Genomic DNA, 20564 nt, shown 5'->3' with positions numbered 1-20564 from the left:
CTGGCATCTCTGATCAAAGCTCCGAAAAAATTCACAGTGTAATAGTTCCATTTCTGTCGCCAGATAGCGCTATTCGTGTCTCCCGATTTCTCGTTAAGTGGTGTATATCGGTTCTAGTATATCTGATCCGCGCTTCGTGGCCTGACAACTGGATCTCAAATGTGGAACTACATCGCCGGTGTCATCAAAAGGCGTTAGAAATCAGGATTCGGAAAGGTAAGTAAATATGGATTGGACACACGCTGCGATAAGAACAAGATTCGCAGAGAGGCGCTTGACTCGAATTCAGATGCTCATCGAAGAAGAGGCATACCCAGAAGCTCGTGGCGACGTAGTCTATCCGCTTAAATATCACGGTTGACGAAAACCTTGGCTGGCAGCAAATTCAGATGCTGGCTACGGATCGCCAGCAATGGAGATCTTTTGTTCGGCCCTATGAGTCGGATAATCTTCGCCGGACCCTAGGTAGGTAGGCAGGTAGGTATGATGTCATCACTTGATTTGATAAGAAAATGACTACATTATTCGGACAGTAAACTATACTCCACAAATTATAGCATAAAAACAGTTAATGGTTACCTTCCGCCGAGCACTATTTGACTTAAAAAATCATGCAGCGCAGTACGTCTCTTTTCGAAACGTAAGATTGAAAACAGTCTTCCGAAACATCCTTTTTTCACCAACTTGCAACATGACGGCCCTAATTGTCATCTCGTCGTTCAACGTTTTGTGCGCCATTGTTCGCTTGTTCTCTGCCCCAATTGAATCCTCCAGGGCGATCCTCCGGCAGGGCAGTGTAGTCGGCATCTTCGATCGGTTCGTCGAAAATATTTTTGCTGATGGTAGAAAATAATGTACTGAATATTCTATTCTACACAATAAAGCGTTACTTAACAAACATCACTTAGGATTAGGCAAAAATAAACAATTAGTCTATGCATTCATTTTAAGTTAAAAAAAAAAGAACGTCAAAACATATTTAATTTGATTCTTGTTTTTTGCCAGTTTTTTTTTTAAATAGTATCACGGGGATAACATTAGGTTCCGGAGAGTCTTTTCGCGACAATTATTGCTTCTCCCATTCAGAACATTTTTTTTCTGCGTCAGAACTGTTGGACAAAACAATTGAATGAAAATATAATTTTAAATTCTGAATATCTGATTAATGAAAGTTAATTTCAATAAATACAACTCTTAAAAAAAATATTGTTGTCTGATCGAATACAAAAAATATCACATAAAAATCGCTTTTACAGAAAATTTTAAGACTTGAGCAGCACCCTTCGTTATACTTTTTCAAACAATCAGGTTCCGGATATGCTTTCCGATGATGGGTTGATGGGCTCCACCACGCGTGAGCGCCATCTTATTCCAGCCTTCTGCACAATTTGATCATTGTTCTCCTCCAATAATCAGATTGAGAAAAAAAAGACATACACCGTCTTAGCCGATTTAGGCTTTACAGACTGAATAAATGACGTGGACAACTTAAGATTAACATTTAAATACCCAGTACCGAGATGGGAATTTAACCCATGCCATCAGTGGGCTAGCGATTACCGTCTTACCACGCTAACCACTCGACCACCGAGACGTACTGAGAAACACGTAATAAAATATTGTTAAACGAATCCTATATTCGTTTCCGTCCGTAACACTTTCTACATACATAAGTATCATGAAAACCGGTAAATGTATGTATGTATGAAAAACCCACCAGTGGCTGATAGGTCTTTCGACCCGAGGCGGTACGGGAAGTCTCAATCGCACATTCAAATATTGTTCATGCTTAACTCATCAACAATAATTGCAGCACTACCAAGGGGTCCGTTACCACTGGTTTGGGACAGGTTTGACTCATCTCACTCCCTTCCAACTGTTCGAAACAAATAAAGAATTCTGAAAAGGTTCTTAAGAAACCTACTCATGATTCTAAATTTGCCGAGATACTCCGGCTGGCTTGAACCCACAATCCATTGTACATCAGTCTTCTGATCGTTTGATGCCCTGTCCAACCCCCCGCTGAACCCCATAATAGAGTTAAGCTATTTTAAAATATGAATTTAAAAAAAAAAGTCACACTTTCAACATCTTACCTCTTTACCATTTGAAAAGGATACTTAGCTAATAAATCAAGTATCATGAAAACCGGTAAATGCTCGTAAAATTAAATACTTTATTTCAGATAAAAGCACCTGACAGTCTTGAAACAGTGAGGAAATGATGGATTTTTTCAAGCCGAAATATTTATTTGAACACAACAAATGAAAAGGATATCGGTATCGATTTTTAAAAAGGGCGTATGCGCCAATTGTAAACAACTCCAGTAACTAGCATAAACGTATTGAATTTTTTAGGCTTTCTTACAGAAAGGCATAGCGAACGGTCCGTTGGGGCTATCAATTATTAAGGGTCCAAGACCCCACTTTATATATACCAATCGACTCAGCTCGACGAGTTACGAAGATGTCCTTGGATTTGTATGTTCCATTGCAACGTTCTTACCACTCTTTCTCCTATTCTGCCCAAGCAATCAAAAGTTCAGATAACATTCCTCTATCAGGTTTGATCAGCTTAATCGAGTATGCTAATACAACTTCTTTTCAGCTTAGTTTTTAAGTAGTTAAACGAACTTGAAAGTTGACAAAAAGTTCGCATAAATCGCCAAACAATTTCTAACCAGCTCCAAAATCCACTTTATAAGCAGCATAAAAAATCGAAAAAAATACTCTTTCGCTCCTTCAATTGCCTTCTCAAGTCCGCTAATTTGATTCATATTAATCAACCATATTTTTTACTTACTCACATTATATTTAAAAACATGTTCGTACCAAGCCTCGAACCCGAGCTCACTGCTTGAAAGTCGAGATCCATACTTGTTTCCCTATATGAACATCATGAATAGGCAACGATTTTACTCGATGTGATGATTTTCTTTAAAATGACTTTCAGGTTCTTAATTTCTACTTAATTCCCACTTTCAAGTTGTTAAAAAGTTCTTCCGGAACTAAATGTGTACTTCACATTGTGTTTATTTATGCAAACACGTGTTTACCCAAGCAACCAAAAGTTCGGATAACATTCCTCTATCAGGTTTGATCAGCTTAATCGAGTATGCTAATATAACTTCTTTTCAGCTCAATTTTTAAGTAGTTAAACGAACTTTAAAGTTGAAAAAAAGTTCGCATAAATCGCCAAACAACTTCTAACCAGCTTCAAAATCCTCTTTATAAGCAGCATAAAAAATCGAAAAAATTACTCTTCCGCTCCTTCAATTGCTTTCTCAAGTCTGCTATTTTGATTCATATTAATCAACTATATTTGTTACTAACTCACATTACATTTAAAAACATGTTCTTACCAAGCCTCGAACCCGAGCTCACCGCTTGAAAGTTGAGATCCATACTTGTTGCCCTATATGAACATCATGAGTAGGCAACGATTTTACTCGATGTGATGATTTTCTTTAAAACGACTTTCAGGTTCTTTATTTCTACTTAATTCCCACTTTCAAGCTGTTAAAAAGTTCTTCCGGAACTTAATGTGTACTTCACATAGTTGTTTCCTAAGTAACGATGTGTTTATTTATGCAAACACGTGTTGAAGTTCGAAAAAAGTAGATTTTAGCCTTTAAATCTACTTCAAAGTTTCTATAATACGAAGTTGCTTTTGAACGCACGTTGGGACTAATTAAAAACTTTCAAGTTTACAAAATAGTACAACAGAGACTTTTGAGCTGTACAAAAAGACTTGCAACCCTTTGATAGCTACTTGATTTTGGAAAAAATGAGAAGTACGTAACAACCCAAGCAACCAAAAGTTCGGATAACATTCCTCTATCAGGTTTGATCAGCTTAATCGAGTATGCTAATATAACTTCTTTTCAGCTCAATTTTTAAGTAGTTAAACGAACTTTGAAGTTGACAAAAAGTTCGCATAAATCGTCAAACAACTTCTAACCAGCTTCAAAATCCACTTTATTAGCAGCATAAAAAATCGAAGAAATTACTCTTCCGCTCCTTCAATTGCCTTCTCAAGTCTGCTATTTCGATTCATATTAATCAACTATATTTGTTACTAATTCACATTACATTTAAAAAACATGTTCTTACCAAGCCTCGAACCCGAGCTCACCGCTTGAAAGTTGAGATCCATACTTATTGCCCTATATGAACATCATGAGTAGGCAACGATTTTACTCGATGTGATGATTTTCTTTAAAACGACTTTCAGGTTCTTTATTTCTACTTAATTCCCACTTTCAAGCTGTTAAAAAGTTTTTCCGGAACTTAATCAGGGTGTCGACTCATATCTGGTAATAAAATTCCCCGATTTTCCCTGATTTTCCAGTCGTTTTTCCAGAAAATTCCAGGTTTGAAAAACAACCTGAGGAAGCAACTTAAAGTTATAAAAAATATATTTCCCCCGAAAATAAACGCACAGGAAGCTTTGAGTAGAGAACACTAATTTATAACGACAATTTTAATGGAAGTATCGAATCGAATTTTTTTTTCTCAAGGGATTTTAAGCTTCACTGGCTTATTCATCCCGACCGAATTAATGGAAGTATTATTGGTGATATTAAACATTTTAAAATAAGTCAGCCAGTTCGGATCCACTTGTAGAAATTTCTATGATTTCAACATAACAATTTTCTCTTGCAAGCTATCAGCCTTCTTCTGTGCGTCTTCCAAAATTTTCCTCCGTTTCACTTCAAGCGATTTTGCTTCCGCTTCTCGATGACGCTTCATCAGCTTTGTTTGATCTGATTCAAGAGCTTCTTTTTTGCGGCGATCTTTGTTTTCCAAGTACAGAGCATGTGAATTTCGAACTCTCAGAATAAGTTTGTTGGAAATTTGGACTGATTTTACCCTCCAGCATGAAAAACAGCATCATAGATTTGTCGTTTAGCCACCACTGATTCTTCACGCATATTTTCGAACCATTTGACTCAACGAATTGCACAGAAAAGGTACCATCGGGCTGTCCGACTGAAATTCTCGTAAGGAAGGTTCCACTTAGCCTCCAACGGATACGAAGAAAGCCAATTTGACCAGAAGAAGCGGATCCTTGAGGCATGCAACAACGTCTCGATATGAATCGGATGTTGGCTCTATCTTGTCGTTTTGAACACCTTTAACAACTTTTTCATGTGTGTGATTACTATTGCTCGCTGAAAAACGCTCACGTTCTCTAACCAACGGTGAGCGCAAAACCTTAACGGAAACACGGTTCTTTTAGAATACTGTGTATATAGTGCGCGGCGTGTAGGTACATCCTGTGAGTAACGGACAATTTAAAGTGTATGAATTGACACTGACGTTTACATTCAAGCGCCCTTCGTCATATTCCCCGCTCCTATATGTACTAGCTCTCGCACTTATACATCTTGCCCGCTCGTCAGTTCGAGGAAGGACACGATTTCGAGAGGTTGCGTTCACGACCAGCAGCAAGCGGTTCCAGTCGGTTCCGGTCGAGGACAACTCGGCAACCGGAGATTTCCTGCATACGGCAGAGGACGGACTTTACATTGGCGATCCTGCCAGGAGCTAGCATTTGGCTAGCCTCGTTTAATTTGTTGTTATCCATGGATAGAGGGAAATCTCCGGTTGCTTAGGAAGAAAGTGATAAAAATGGCGTTTTTTTTAAAGGTCGTCCGAAGTGATTAATTGGTGCAAGCGACAGTAAGAATCCGATTGAAAATCAGGTTAGTAAATAGTTCAATCAGCAATTGGCAGAATCTCGTGACATATTGAATCCGGAAGGATCTTCGTCAAAACCGTTCGCTAGTCACAGACAAAAAAAATGGCAGCTGTGGTTTACTGAAGGGTGCGTTTCTTTTTGTTCATGCGGAAAAACGGCAGCTACTGTTTAGAAGAACACGCCAGCATTAAGAGTAAGTAAATATTAGGCGATAAATCCAGCTTTAAGTTTTTAAAGTTCAAAGGGCTTGTTTATCGAGGTTTTTCACTATGCTTCTGTTTATTCGGCAAGAATGCCAACCAAAGTGTGGGTGGAAACGCCAGCTTCAATTTAGGTGCGAGCGCCAGCTTCATCCCAGGCGGAAACGCCAGCTTAAACCGTGCAGAAATGCCATCTGTGTCTAAGGCGGAAACGCCAGCTTTAACCCAGGCGGGAGGGCCAGTTGGAACTCAGGCGGAAACGCCAGCTTTGAATCAGGCGGAAATGCCTCCTGTATCTAAGGCGGAAACGCCAGCTTGAACTCAGGCGGGAGCGCCAGCTTTTACTCAGGCGGGAGCGCCAGCTTCAACTCAGGCGAAAGCGCCAGCTTGAACTTAGGCGGGAGCGCCAGCTTGAACTCAGGCGGAAACGCCAGCTTTGAATCAGGCGGAAATGCTTTCTGTGTCTAAGGCGGAAACGCCAGCTTGAACACAGGCGGGAGCGCCAGCTTTAACTCAGGCGAGAGCGCCAGCTTTTACTCAGGCGGGAGCTCCAGCTTTTACTCAGGCGGAAACGCCAGCTTCAACTCAGGCGAAAGCGTCAGCTTTGAATCAGGCGGGAACGCCAGCTCGAATCAGGCGGAATCGCGAGCTCTGTCTAAGACGGAAACGCCAGCTTGAACTCAGGCGGGAGGGCCAGTTTGAACTCAGGTGGAAACGCCAGATTCAATGTAGGCTTTGAATCAGGTTGGTAAGCCAGCTTGAATCAGGCAGAATCGCCAAGCTCTATCTAAGACGGAAACGCCAGCTCTGTCTGAGGCGGAAACGCCAGCTTCAACTCCGGCGGGAGCGCCAGTATTCACTCAGGCGAGAGCGCCAGCCTAAACTTAGGCGGAAACGCCAGCTGCGTCCGAGGCAGACACGTCAGCTTTAACTCAGGCGAGTGCCAGCTTTTGAACAAACAAAATCGCCAGGCGGAAACGATAGGTTTAAGTAAAACAAAGGCGTCAGCATTGAAACGAACAGTACAGCAGCTTCAGAAGGAAATGGGAGAGAACGCTAGAGTAGTTTAAGGCGGATATGCCAGATCTAAACAAGCAAAAAACGTCAAATTTAACTCCAGTGGATACTCCAGCTAGAAAGGAGAAGCAACCTGGTGAAGGCGTCGGTAAGACCAAATCCGACAGAATGAGGGATGCTAGTGAGTCTATTTTTTAAAGTTGCCAGCTGGGTTGAATCGATATTAAAAAAGTTTCGCTGGACTAGTTGGATTTGGTTTCTAGAGAAATGGCAGTTAGGAATGTGCAACCTTCAAAAGCGATGGACACGTCAGTGCTCACAACGAAGAAGAAATGAAATGAATATGTAATTGATTCAGGAAAATACGAATATGTTCTATTGATTCTGTAGACGCTAGGAAATTGTTATGTAAAGCAGTAGTTAACTCAGTTATAGTTGTGTCACAAATATATCATTGCACAAATGGTAGGCCTCGAGCAGGTTGTCACGAAGACCAGGCACGAATGCACCGAGATATCGAGTTCACGATGCTTATTGAATGTTGTATGATGCTGAGTGTACCACTTTCAAAAGAACAAATCAATGATGGGCTTGCGGTTTCAGTTAGATGACTAAAGATGCTGATTCGAATGCCAGCACCAGGGAATTGTCATATTTCTAGTCGAATTCTATTGGCTGGTCCAGAACTGTTCATACCAATACAAAGTTTTAGTTCGATAGACGGATTTGTTCATGGAAAATCCGTCAACATTGTGGACTCAACACATTTTTGTGAAGCAGTAACACATTTTTTGATAAAAACGGCACTATTGAGCAGGAAGAAGGTTGTCAAGAATCATTGAATCTATGTATTCACGTAAAAAACGTGTAGGTCTGTAGGAGGTTCCATCCAAAGGAAACATCAAGAACTCGATCACATTGTAGTGACATCTTAATCGTAATCAGCAACTCTGCTGCTGTCCAGCGGTGCTAATTGAAAATACGTAACGTGAAAAGATAAAATGGGCACAACATTCAAAGTGTCAAAAGTGTGAACGGCTTTCAAGGTGTGTTCCAGGCATGTTGGGCTTTTAACAGGCAATCCATTGGATATGTCTTTGCAGATGATTGTGAGTAGCCAACGCGAGCGTACAAGGGGGTGGTTCAAGATGTGTGAAAATTTAAACGTTCAGCGTTCAGGAGAACGAGTTCACTCGAACTAAAGTTGAACTCTCCTAGAAAGCGATAATCGCTCATATGAACGCAAAATCCGTTAAGAAAGTACATATCTATGTTTCTACGGTTCGTTGATTACCAGCAGCATTTCAGGCTACCGATACTGCCGATCAATTCGGTGGCAAGCTTGCGTCGATATGATAATGCCACTGTTATTCGAAACATGATTGAGGTCCTTCTGATTCGAACGAATCCAGTGAGTATGGGCTGAAACACAGAGCAGTTGTTAATACCGCAATCCTGCTGAAACATCAAACTGCGGAGGCGAGTTGTGCAATGTGAAGCCACTAAAACTGAGACTCTTGTTCAACTTGACTATTAAAAAAAACAGCGACGTTAATGACATGTTTTGAAAGGGTTTCTTTACTGACCCGGAGCTGAAGAAAAGTACCGTTCCAGGAGCAAAACCCTTTTTGGTAGGAACGGAGGCTTCGATGAAATGGACCATCACCATGATAGAGTTGCTGGCGGCTACGTGAAATAGTGTTGGCGATTGCTCCGCTTTCTGAAACGAGGTATAGGTCTTTGTCGTAGGAAGTTCACCAGTAGCGGCTCTGCAGGAAGGGCGTTTAAGCCGGAACACCAGCCTGGTATATATTCTCAACGGGATACTAACGATACTAACTGATCTGCGTGTACGTTTTTCGAGAAAATTTTGCTGATGCATTTATGATCAAAGATTAATTTTGTTTACATTCTCTCACGCAAAACAAATGAACTTCAAATTTTTGTTTTGGATTATCCACGTAAACATGGTGATAAGTTTTAACTGAGGTTTGGCAACAAAATAAAAAATCTTGCAATATGAACTCAAAATTGTGTTTCGTTACAAGAAGAAAATGCAAAGCCTGAAAAAAAAGACTAGCTTAGGTCTGGCAAAGGAAACAAAAAAGCTATAAATATGATTTCAAAATTGTGTTGACTTAGCAGATGCAAAATTGAAGTCTGGAAAAATTACTTTTTGATGTAAATGATGCATAATATAAATAATTTTAATAAATTGCAACTTAAAAAAACTGGTTTTTGGTCAAACCGAGATTTTGAATCTTACTTCCTCGTTCTCATACGCAATAACACCATCGCGTGGTCAAAATTGAATGTCAAATGACTCGGTTTTAAGTCTGGTTGGTGATTGGTTTCGTCTGGGCAAATATCAAAAAAATGAACAAACAATTATGACCTAGCAGTGTTATTCAATATAAGTTGACGATGTTTAGCAAAGAGCAGTTCAATTTCAACATTAGAATAAAAGATAGGCTGTCTTATAAAACATTTGCAGAAGAAAATGTATTTCAAGGCCGTAAAGGATGAAACAGTTGCAAAAATAACGTAAACTAGTTTTTTTTTTTTTTTTTTATGGAGAAGAAGGGGAATGTGAGTAACGGACAATTTAAAGTGTATGAATTGACACTGACGTTTACATTCAAGCGCCCTTCGTCATATTCCCCGCTCCTATATGTACTAGCTCTCGCACTTATACATCTTGCCCGCTCGTCAGTTCGAGGAAGGACACGATTTCGAGAGGTTGCGTTCACGACCAGCAGCAAGCGGTTCCAGTCGGTTCCGGTCGAGGACAACTCGGCAACCGGAGATTTCCTGCATACGGCAGAGGACGGACTTTACACATCCTTCATCAGGTTGTAGCTTCCTCTCAGATATTTGAGAATATCCCAGCCAGTAGCGCGAATACCATCTTTGAATGCGCCATGTAAAATATGTAATCCGCAACTTCCCAAGTCTAGAAGCTTCTCGTCATTATTTTGGGTATCCTGCTTTAACTCACGTAAAAAGGCTCAATTTACATTGGGCCCATCCATCGATACTTGCATCGATACTATGACGTTTCAATTTCTTCAAATAAAATCAGGATCATTATTTTTCCCTGATTGGTGGAAAAATTCCCTGAAATTCCCTGATTTTCCCTGATGCAAATTGAATTCCCTGATTTTCCCTGATTTTCCAGGTTTTTTCAGGTAGTCGACACCCTGTTAATGTGTACTTCATATAGTTGTTTCCCAAGTAACGATGTGTTTATTTATGCAAACACGTGTTGAAGTTCGAAAAAAGTAGATTTTAGCCTTTAGATCTACTTCAAAGTTTCTATAATACGAAGTTGCTTTTGAACGCTTGTTGGAACTAATTAAAAACTTTCAAGTTTGCAAAATAGTACAACAGAGACTTTTTACGAACTATTGAGCTGTACAAAAAGACTTGCAACCCTTTGATAGCTACTTGATTTTGGAAAAAATTAGAAGTACGTAACAAGTAGATTGTTTTTCTTCATACAAACTTTAAAGTTCCCAAAAAGTAGAAACAGAAACCAAAACAGTACTTTAAAGCTTTTTTTGAGTACTGGCTGAACTTGATAAAGAATGAAGTTCCATGGACCTCGAAAAAGCATTTTGAACAGCAAAAAATTTCCACAGAACTTTTGTACAGCTATATATGAACTTATTAGTTCGTTCCTTAAATGATATTCGAACTTTTGGTTGCTTGGGAAGTAGATTGTTTTTCTTCATACAAACTTTAAAGTTCCCAAAAAGTAGAAACAGAAACCAAAACAGTACTTTAAAGCTTTTTTTGAGTATTGGCTGAACTTGATAAAGAATGAAGTTCCATGGACCTCGAAAAAGCATTTTGAACAGCAAAAAATTTCCACAGAACTTTTGTACAGCTATAAATGAACTTATTAGTTCGTTCCTTAAGTGATATTCGAACTTTTGGTTGCTTGGGTAAGTTCGAAAAAAGTAGATTTAAGCCTTTAAATCTACTTCAAAGTTTCTATAATGCGAAGTTGCTTTTGAACACCCGTTGGAACTAATTAAAAACTTTCAAGTTTACAAAATAGTACAACAGAGTTTCTTTACGAACTATTGAGCTGTACAAAAAGACTTGCAACCCTTTGATAGCTACTTTATTTGGAAAAAAAATGAGAAGTACGTAACAAGTAGATTGTTTTTCTTCATACAAACTTTAAAGTTCCCAAAAAGTAGAAACAAAAACCAAAACAGTACTTTAAAGCTTTTTTTGAGTATTGGCTGAACTTGATAAAGAATGAAGTTCCATGAACCTCGAAAAAAAACATTTTGAACAGCAAAAAAGTTCCACAGAACTTTTGTACAGCTATATATGAACTTATTAGTTCGTTCCTTAAGTGATGTTCAAACTTTTGGTTGCTTGGGTGGGTTTTACGATTTTGATTAATTAAGTTTCAAAAAATCGGATTTTTTTTTCCTGTAGGTCATATTTTAAAAACAAAAAACAAATTAAAATTGTTCTATTGCATAGTAAATATCATGCTTATGTTGGCTCCAAAAAAGGTAGCCATTTGCTCAGCACCAGTAGCCAGCAATCGCTAAATTAATTACGGAGGCGATCGAAAATTTGACAAAACGTTCATCAAACAGCCGAGAATCGATTCATGCCATCTATCATGAGAGTTTAGGAGGCTAACCTCTTGACCACTAGTGAGCGTCGAGAAAAGTGGCTCTCAAACTTGAACAGTTTGGAATATTTTGATAGAAAATGAACTCGTTGAATATCAGTTCGCTTTTCCTCCAAAAAACGCACTGGCCATCTTTTTTTTATATCGAGTTTAGAAATTTTTGCTATCGATTTTCTTTAATCATAATCTTTTTTACAGATCTATATATATATAAATGAATTTCTGTCTGTCTGTCTGTCTGTCTGTCTGTCTGTCTGTCTGTTCCCTATAGACTCGAAAACCACTGAACCGATTTTCATGAAACTTGGCAGATGGGGGTATTGGAGGCCGCGGAAGGTTCCTATATTAGTTTGGGACCCCTCCCTCTTTCTGGAAGGGGGGAGGGGGCCATATAAAAAAAAGTGATAAGTCTTCATAACTCGAGAACTGATCATGCAAATTGAACGAAATTTGGCATATGAGTGTATTTCGGTACGAAGAAAGTTTCTATGATGGTTTGGTACCCCTCCCTCCATTCAGTAGGGAGAAAGGAAGGGGAGAGTGGGCATACCTTACATTTTTTTACATATCTGGAGAACTAATCAAGCAAACGGAACCGAATTTGGCATGGGTAGCGGAATACGAGAAATGGTTCTATGATTATTTCAGACCCCTCCCTCCTTTCAGTGAAGATTCAGGAAGGAGGGGAGGGGCCTTTAACCCCTTTTTTATTACATAACTTGAAAACTATTTGAGCAAATGAAACCAAATTTGGATTGGAAGGGTATTTGGGTACGATAAATAGTTCTTTGAATATTTGGTACCCCTCCCTCCGTTCAGTGAGGAGATAGAAAGTGGGGAGGGGCTCTTTTACAATTTTCAGCATTACTGGAGAATAAATCAAACAAATGGAACCAAATTTGGCGAAGGATGGTAATTGATTACGAGAAATATTTTTATGATATCTGGAGAACCCTCCGTTCAACCAATCGAAAAAAACTTAAGGAAGGTTGGTGCTGTCTTACAATTTTTACATCACTCGGATTCTTACCCAGCAAATAGAACGAAATTTGGCTTGGGAGGGTATTTGAGCACAAGGAATATTTCTGTGAATATTTGTCTGTCTGCCTCCTTGCAGTGGGGCGATAGGAAGGAGAGAGGGGTGTTTCTTAACAATTTACAATGGAACCAAATATGACATGGGAATAATCGTACAGTCAAGCAAATGGAACAGAATTAGGCATGGGAGTGTATTTGAATACACGGAATGTTTGATTTTGATCCCCTCCTTCCAGGTAGGGAATAGGTAGGAAAGGGGCCCCGATACCAATTTTATAGCAAAACTCGCAAACCAATAAAGAAGACGACACCAAATTTGCATTAGAGGGAATCCGAGCACAAGAAATGTTTTTCCCTCCCTCTATTCAGTGGAACGATAAAAAGTGGGAAGAGATTCACTCATACAATTTTTTTTAATATCTCGATAATTTATCGAGAAAATGGAACCAAATTTTCATGGGAGCATATTTTTGTACGGGCATTATTTTAACGCGCCGTTGTACTGAAGCGGAGATTGCAGGTTCAAGTCCTGCCGGTGAGCCGTTGTATCTTTTACGAAAAATTCATGATATTTACGGCTTATGTTCTTTCGTTCTTTGATAGCTTATGTTTCTTTAATTCTTCCCGCATAAATGAGGATTGTAACCGAACGATTGCTGAAAAAGTCAAACGACGATTTTATTAAGCGTAAAATAACGTTTGGCAAACGATTATACGAACTGTCAAATACATAGCTTGAATCGTGAATTCTGAATTGATTGTATTTTAAATATGTTGTTAGGTTATGTAACTGTTAAAAACTGTTAAAGCCGTTGTATGGGAGAACTGTTCTATAAACAGTTTGCTAAAGGTTCAAAAATTGTTTAAGAAAACGTTTTCTGAGGATGAAACTGTTATTGTTACAGTTTTGTTATAGGAACCTCGTAGCTTAACTTTTTAGGTAAAGGTTTTGTAACGATTCTACATTACGTTCTTCCAACGTTAAGCAAATGATTTATGGAAACGTTTGTGAATGCAACACGCACACATACATAATATTTTGACAGTTCAATGGAAATTTCGGATTGTTATTTTATTGAAATTCAAATTAACACCAAAATTAATTTTTTTTTTGCAAATCGACTTACATTATGTGCATTTTATTGCCTTTCTTACTGAAAATCGATCCTGTTCAGCACTAACTGACCACAGCGTTCCTGCCTGAAGAAATTTGTGCCGGGAATGTATGATGTGCTCAATAACGAAATGCCGTTCAGAGTTTCCGGAACAACCTCCGGCACCCGCATAATGCTCGAAGGGATCGGCAGGGGACGGTAGTTCAGCTGGAAGCACTCCATTACTCTACAAAGGTCCTAGGGTTGCGTTAAATGTTTCACCGTCCGACATTTTTCGTAGCTGTGAAAAAAAGAACTGGTTAATGCTCAGTATTAAATAATAATTTTAATTGTCTTCTCTTACCTTGAATTTATGATCCGTTATGCTCCACTTTCTCATAGATTCGGAGAAAATCCAAAGCTTTTGTAGAAAACGCGTCTGGTTCAGAGGAAAAATTTTCACTATTCTTTTTCTTGATGTTTTCTTTCTCCTTGACACGCGTTTCGGTCAAAGGTGCCAGGTATCATGATTTTTCAGGATTTGTCCTGATGTTCGAGAGGCCGTTTTGATTTATCAAAAACGCATAAATCTAGAGTTTGTTTTGATTAGGTCGTATGAACCATTATAAACAAGAATGAGTTATTGACTGCAAGCGATTGTTAAACATTCATTCTATGTTAGAAAAAAGTTTGGTTTTAATTAATTTATTAATAACTCCTACAAGATGATTTGAATTTAAGACGTAAAATAACTTTTTCATTTTTGAGTGCAATTTGGTTTTAACGACCTTTTGTGTTGCTCTGAATTATCGTGCATGCAAAAGGACACAAAACAACAGTTCGGCAATTTGGTTTTTTGGTCGTTTTGCATTTTTGTAGAAAATGCTTTAAAATTGTTGAAATTTTGTGAAATACACTATAAAATCTAACGAAAACCGGTTGTGAGAGTGTTCTTGTTATCTTAAGAAGAACGGCTCACTTAAATTTGGTACAGGGTAAGTAAAAATAGTGTAAATTTTTGATATGCGAGACATTTAGTTTTTTTCAAACTCCAACAGATACATCCCGAACATTCGTCAGCGTTGAACTAAGTATACACTTTACTTGGTAGGCAACGGAGTCAAAGGTGGTAGAGCAGTGTCCATAGTCCAATAGAAACATTTCTGCGATGGACAGTACCTCGCAAGCCGATGCAAGGAGCCTTCAAGCGGGCACCTTCGTGTAATATTGACGGTTCCGACTGTTTGAACCTTCACTTCATACAACTTCCAACGGAATATCAAAGTATTTCACAAACGCAACAAATTATCAAGATTGGATTTATCATTTTGCAAAAAGACGTTAGCGCCAAACAATCCAGGCTAAAGGTTGTGAGTGTAGGGAATAAACTATTGACTATTAAGAGTAAAATTGAAGCCCGTATCGAATACGGAGGCATATTCTTAATCTATTGTAATATTGGATGACAATTTTTCCGACAATTCCGACCTTTGGTTTCAATACTAGAAATTAAAATGTGTTTCGAAACTTTCAAAGCAATTTTCTCGAAACTCGTACAGTGGCTCATACGACCTAATCAAAACAAACTCTAGAAATTGTCCTAATTTTTGAAAAATGGTCTGTAATATGTCCTGATTTTCATAAAAATATCTAAATTATAGCTGAATTTATAGTTAAATGATGAGGACATCAAACAAATTAATTATAAAATAATGTAACCGCGGTGATAATCTTTGACTTATATGATTATAAGTGGTGTTTTTAGATGTAAACTGCAGGCCACCTAAGGCTCTCATCGCGTCAATTGCATAGTTTTAGGCGTCTTCAGTACCTGTATTTCGCCTTTATATATGAAATTTAAGCAGAGCTGCATGTTATTTCCATCAAATCAGTGGTGTCCTTAAAAAATCTCGAATGCGATGTCCTGATTTTTGTCAAAACCACCTGGCACCCCAGGTGGCGGTCACCTTTGGTTTATACGTCAAAATTTGACTAACGCTGTAGGTAATCGTCCGGATTCAATTTCACCATTTATGTATGTTTTACGTTAATCGTTAACACCAAACAATCACTTTACCTGATGTAGTCACTTTCTACGAAAAGGTAAATGTTTGATTTTAATAATTGTTTTTGTAAGGTTTGACGTAATATGTACATTAACAGAGATAATTATCAATCTGAGAAACCGTTGATGTATCGTAGAAACCGTTAGATGTAGAGTTTTTTGGTATGCGGGTTTCCATCACCTACGAAAATGTGATTATTTTCAGGTACAAAGATGTACCAAATCGATTTCATAACATCAGTATTGATTTCAACAGAGCAACACCTCCCTGTGTAACTGGTCTGCTCGGAACCTTGAGCAGCACTGATTGTTTCATCATATGATCGTTAGTTGCGGCAAACCCGAAGCAATCGACCATGTGCTCGCTCGGCTAAATCCCGAGTCGATGGGTGGGGTTAGAAAAACAAGAGAGATCAATAGCGGGAAAGAGGGTCACCTTTTTTTTGAATAACTCGAGAACTTATCAAGAATGGAGCCAAGTAACATGGGATCGTATTTGTATACAAGAAATGTTTTCTGATGTTATGTGACCCCCCTTCCTTCCATTAGGGATATAAAAATAGGGAAAGGGGACACTCCAACAATTTGAATAATAATTCAAGATCGAATAGGTAAAATAAGTGTCCCATGACGTAATTTTGTTTCGTAAAATATGTTTCTTTGAGAGTTTGAGAGTTCACATTGAAAGGGATAGCGATGTATAAAAAAAAATGGCATAAGTTATAAACTTTTAAGCAAAGAATTTTAAAATTGAATTCAAAATTTTGTGCAAACAACTGAAAAGTTAAATAACAAGGACCACAAATTTCAATAATTTTTGGAAGGTGTAGCAAAGCACACCGGGTCAGCTAGTTAATCATATATAATTCGGAAATAAGAAATCTATTATTGTGTCATATATTTCCAAAGATAATTTACACTCTGTAAGAAAGTCTTTAATCCACTAAATCGGGTTTGCTAATTTGTTTTCACCTGGCTAGGTTTTTTCCCCTCCAAATTTCATTGCGGACAAAAAGGCCAATAGTAATTTCGGAACTGGCTGTAATTTTTATTGTGAGACAAAATTTGTCGACAGTTGTTGTTGTTGGAAACCTGAGACAGTCTTAAGCCTAGTCCATACTAGGCAACATGAACTGCGATTTTTGTATGAGACGAACTTTGTTGTCCGTTGTTGTTGTTGGAAACCTGAGACGGTCTCAGTGTCTCCCGAAGAAAATGGGAGACGCTGAGACCGTCTCGAGACGAACCATCTCCTAGCGTGGACTACACACAAAAAAAGCATAGTAAAACTACTAAATCCGTGGTTTAAATGAACAACAGGCAACCATATTTTTAAATATGTTTTGTTGTTTATAATACCTTACGCATAGCTATTTTACCATGTGCTCAATTTGGCTGCGCATAGTAAATTCGACTGCGTTTTAGTAAAATTGTCAATGAAATGATGCATGGTTTTACTTCGTGCCCAGTAAAATTGATATGTTTCATGATAAAACTAGTATGTGTTATGATAAAGATTAGTATGCATGAGGAGCTTGATTTGAATAGTAAAATTACTATGCATGTTTGTTTGTTTATTTGCATGCATGCATTACGACTTCATGTAAAACATTGAAATTCACACTTTCGACACACGTCGGTCAATGGTAGTGTGTTCTCCCGATGCTCTGGAAAGATTTTTTTAAAGTTATGAAACTTGAAAGCAGCTCAAAACTTATTTGTTTACTCGCGGATTTGATGATTAATGATCCTGAATAGGGTAAGTGAGCCCTATTTTGGCATGCCAACATGTCTTTTCATGTTTTTCAAGTCCAAATTGAGCTAAAAAAAATTGAATATATTTTCATTGCGAAGAGAATAATTTGTTTCAAATCAGTGCATACCGAATGTTTTGATTGTTTGTACTTTTTTAAAGTAGTTAATTTTTTTCGATCAGCATCCGAGGTAATTATGTTGGCAATCACCGAATGAAAATCAGATGAACTCACCTTTCTAGTGCAACTGTTAAATTCACATGCGATTTCAAACGCGAACATTTATTAGAAAAATTTGCAATAAATACTCATACCTACAGTTAAACTCGGCAAAAAATCAAAAAAATACTAGAAAGTGATGAAAGACAAAAGAATGAATATTTATTTAGGTTTTGAATAAAATTTAAAACTAATTTTGTTCCTTTTCATGGCATGCAACTTCAATCGAAATACACCACCAGTGTTGGAAGCTGGAAAAATACATGTTCATTAAAGAGGTATTTTTGGACTGATGTTTTCTCTAAAAATTAATTTAAAACTACGCACAAATGTTTTCATACTAATTGGGTTGTATGATAAGACCGTTTCTATCAACTTGAGGTTCGAAATAAGTTGGAGAACATAAGTGATTCGACTAACTAAAAGTCATATCCAAGCATTGGAAATGCAAAAATCGCTATTTGGGAACCATGAATCGAAGGTACATTGGTATGCGTGCGAACAGCATTTGCATTGCTGTCTGCCACGTGGTCTCCTACAAAACACAGTGGCTCGAAATAAAAACAAACTAAGTGAAATTAAGCAACTCACAAGACTAAAGATGTTTTTCTTATCTAAAAACTGTTAAATCGATGGCAATTTATGACTTTAGTATATAAAATACATAATTAATTGAATTTTGGAATCGTTTTCTATTGTTTGGGAACCACATACTCAGGTTTAATTTTTTAGATTGTTGTTCTAATTTTTTTCTTGGAAACAGAAGTTGGAAGTTCAGGAAAATATCGTTTTCTTTCCAATTATTCCTTAAAATATAAGATGTGAGTCGAATTGAAAAAAATGTTTGAACAAGGTTTACATTCTAACATCTATTTGGCGTGTCAAACCACTGCGTAACGTCCCGGCCAATCGAGATGGCTCTTGCCAGAAGCTCATAATCACAGCTAACACATTCAAAAGGGCGAAATTTTAAAGTACCATTCCAGGAATTTTTCATTTTCTTACTTTATGCAGCCAATCTGCACAATATGAAGATAGTTGTTTAGTAGTGAAAACAACCCTATGTGTCGCAATCGCAAGTCTCCTAGAGTATTTTACTATCACTTATGGTCTTTAAAAACTCAAAAGGATTAATTTAAACAATGATTCATGAATGACAACACATCATGATGCACAGAACCATAGAAATGTCGTAAATGAGTCTGTCGTTAGGCTTAGCATTCCTGAATTTGTCGAGTTAGCATTCAAGTCAGGAAATTTAGGAAAAAACTGGGAAAATCTAAGCAATTTTTCCAATATTTAGAAAAATCTCATCGATGAGAAAGATTCAAAATAAGATATTTCAATTCAACGTTACAATTCCACTTTCACAATAACAACGTTCAAGTCGTTTTTTTTAATAATTCGTTTATTTGACACGGCTCAAACATTTAAAGTTGGCCTTGCTCGTGTGCGGTCGCATATTTTTCCGTGGTCGCGTCTTGCTTCGTGATTCCTTGAAAATTATTATTCGTTACCTCCATCGAGTTATTCAATGTTATTCAATTCGACATTTTCTTACGATTCGTCGGTCAATACTGGATTCTTACTTGCATTTTAGTAGATCTGAGAAGACAGGGACGTTCTGCAAGTGTGAAAAATAAAGGAATCTTAGTCGATTTGAATTGTAGATTCAGATTGTAGATTTACTAATGTTTCAAAAGTTCCCTGATTGTGCGCTTTGTGACAGGAAGTATCATGTTTAGGTAAAGAAAAAAAAATGCAAGTTCCAGCGTCAGAGTCGTTTTTTTTAAATAATTCGAGAAATTGTGGCTTTTGGAAGAAGTTTAAAGGAGCGGAGTTAGCTAAGTGTTGTTAGTTAAATTCTTATTAAGACCTACAGGATAGTTGGATTTTTTTGTTCAAGTGATTTATATAATTGGGGCTGCGAATTGATAACAAAGTTGTCGACTAGACGACACCATTTGAAAAATTGACTATGTTTACTGTATTTGTACCGCTCGTTGGGCGGTAGTCAACATTTGGTAGATTACGATGGTTACTGTGATTAAAAAAAATATGGAAAATTCGGCGTTCATCAAGATCCAGAGAATTCAGCTAAGTACCTTTTCCAAATTTTATTTTTTCAAACAATTTTATTGAGTTGGAATTGTTACAAGGTAAGATTTGAATCATGAGTATAAACTATTTATTGATCAAATATTTTAAAATAGCTTAACTCTATTATTGGGGATTTGTGGGAGGGTTGGATAGGGCATCAAACGAGCTGAAAACTAATATACAATGGATTGTGGGTTCAAGCCAGCCGGAGTATCTCGGCAAATTTCGAATCATGAGTAAGTTACTAAGATACCTTCTCAGGATTCTTAATTTGTTTCGAACAGTTGGAAGGGAGTGAGATGAGTCAAACCTGTCCCAAACCAGTGTTAACGGACCCCTGGGTTGTGCTGCAATTATTGTTGGTGAGTTAAGAATGAACAATATTTGAATGTGCGATCGAGACTTTCCGTACCGACTCGGGTCGAAAGACCTACCAGCCGCTGGTGGGTCAAACATACATACATACATACATACAATTCGTTAATTTGACACGGCTCAAACCTTTCAGTATTACTCCCGTTCAAGTCGTATTTGATTTTTATTTTGATGAAATTGTCTCAAAACACTTCGCAAAAATGATGAGCTGTGGAAAAAATTCGAGGAATGTGAATCAATCGGGGTAAGATGTTTTATCTCAACCTACCTAACAAAAAAATTATTTTTTTTGAGGCATTTTACTTATAAAGTTTTTATGTGCCGGGAGTATTTTTCCTA

At 37.7% G+C, this 20564-nt stretch overlaps 1 protein-coding gene across 2 annotated transcripts in view; it reads right to left on the bottom strand.

The window, feature by feature from the left end:
• Nucleotides 1–517: 517 nt before the first annotated feature.
• Nucleotides 518–20564, bottom strand: part of LOC129738618 (derlin-2) — a 98529-nt gene continuing 78482 nt past the window's right edge. For both annotated transcript variants that reach the window (XM_055729855.1, XM_055729854.1), the window contains one exon: nucleotides 518–836. In XM_055729855.1, the coding sequence (XP_055585830.1) occupies nucleotides 701–836 (136 nt within the window). In that variant the 3' untranslated portion in view covers nucleotides 518–700. The remainder of the gene's footprint in view (nucleotides 837–20564) is intronic.

Source organism: Uranotaenia lowii, chromosome 1 (assembly GCF_029784155.1).
Source record: "Uranotaenia lowii strain MFRU-FL chromosome 1, ASM2978415v1, whole genome shotgun sequence".
NCBI lineage: Eukaryota > Metazoa > Arthropoda > Insecta > Diptera > Culicidae > Uranotaenia > Uranotaenia lowii.
The sequence above is the reverse complement of the archived record's forward strand: the minus strand, read 5'-3'. Positions and strand labels throughout refer to the sequence as shown.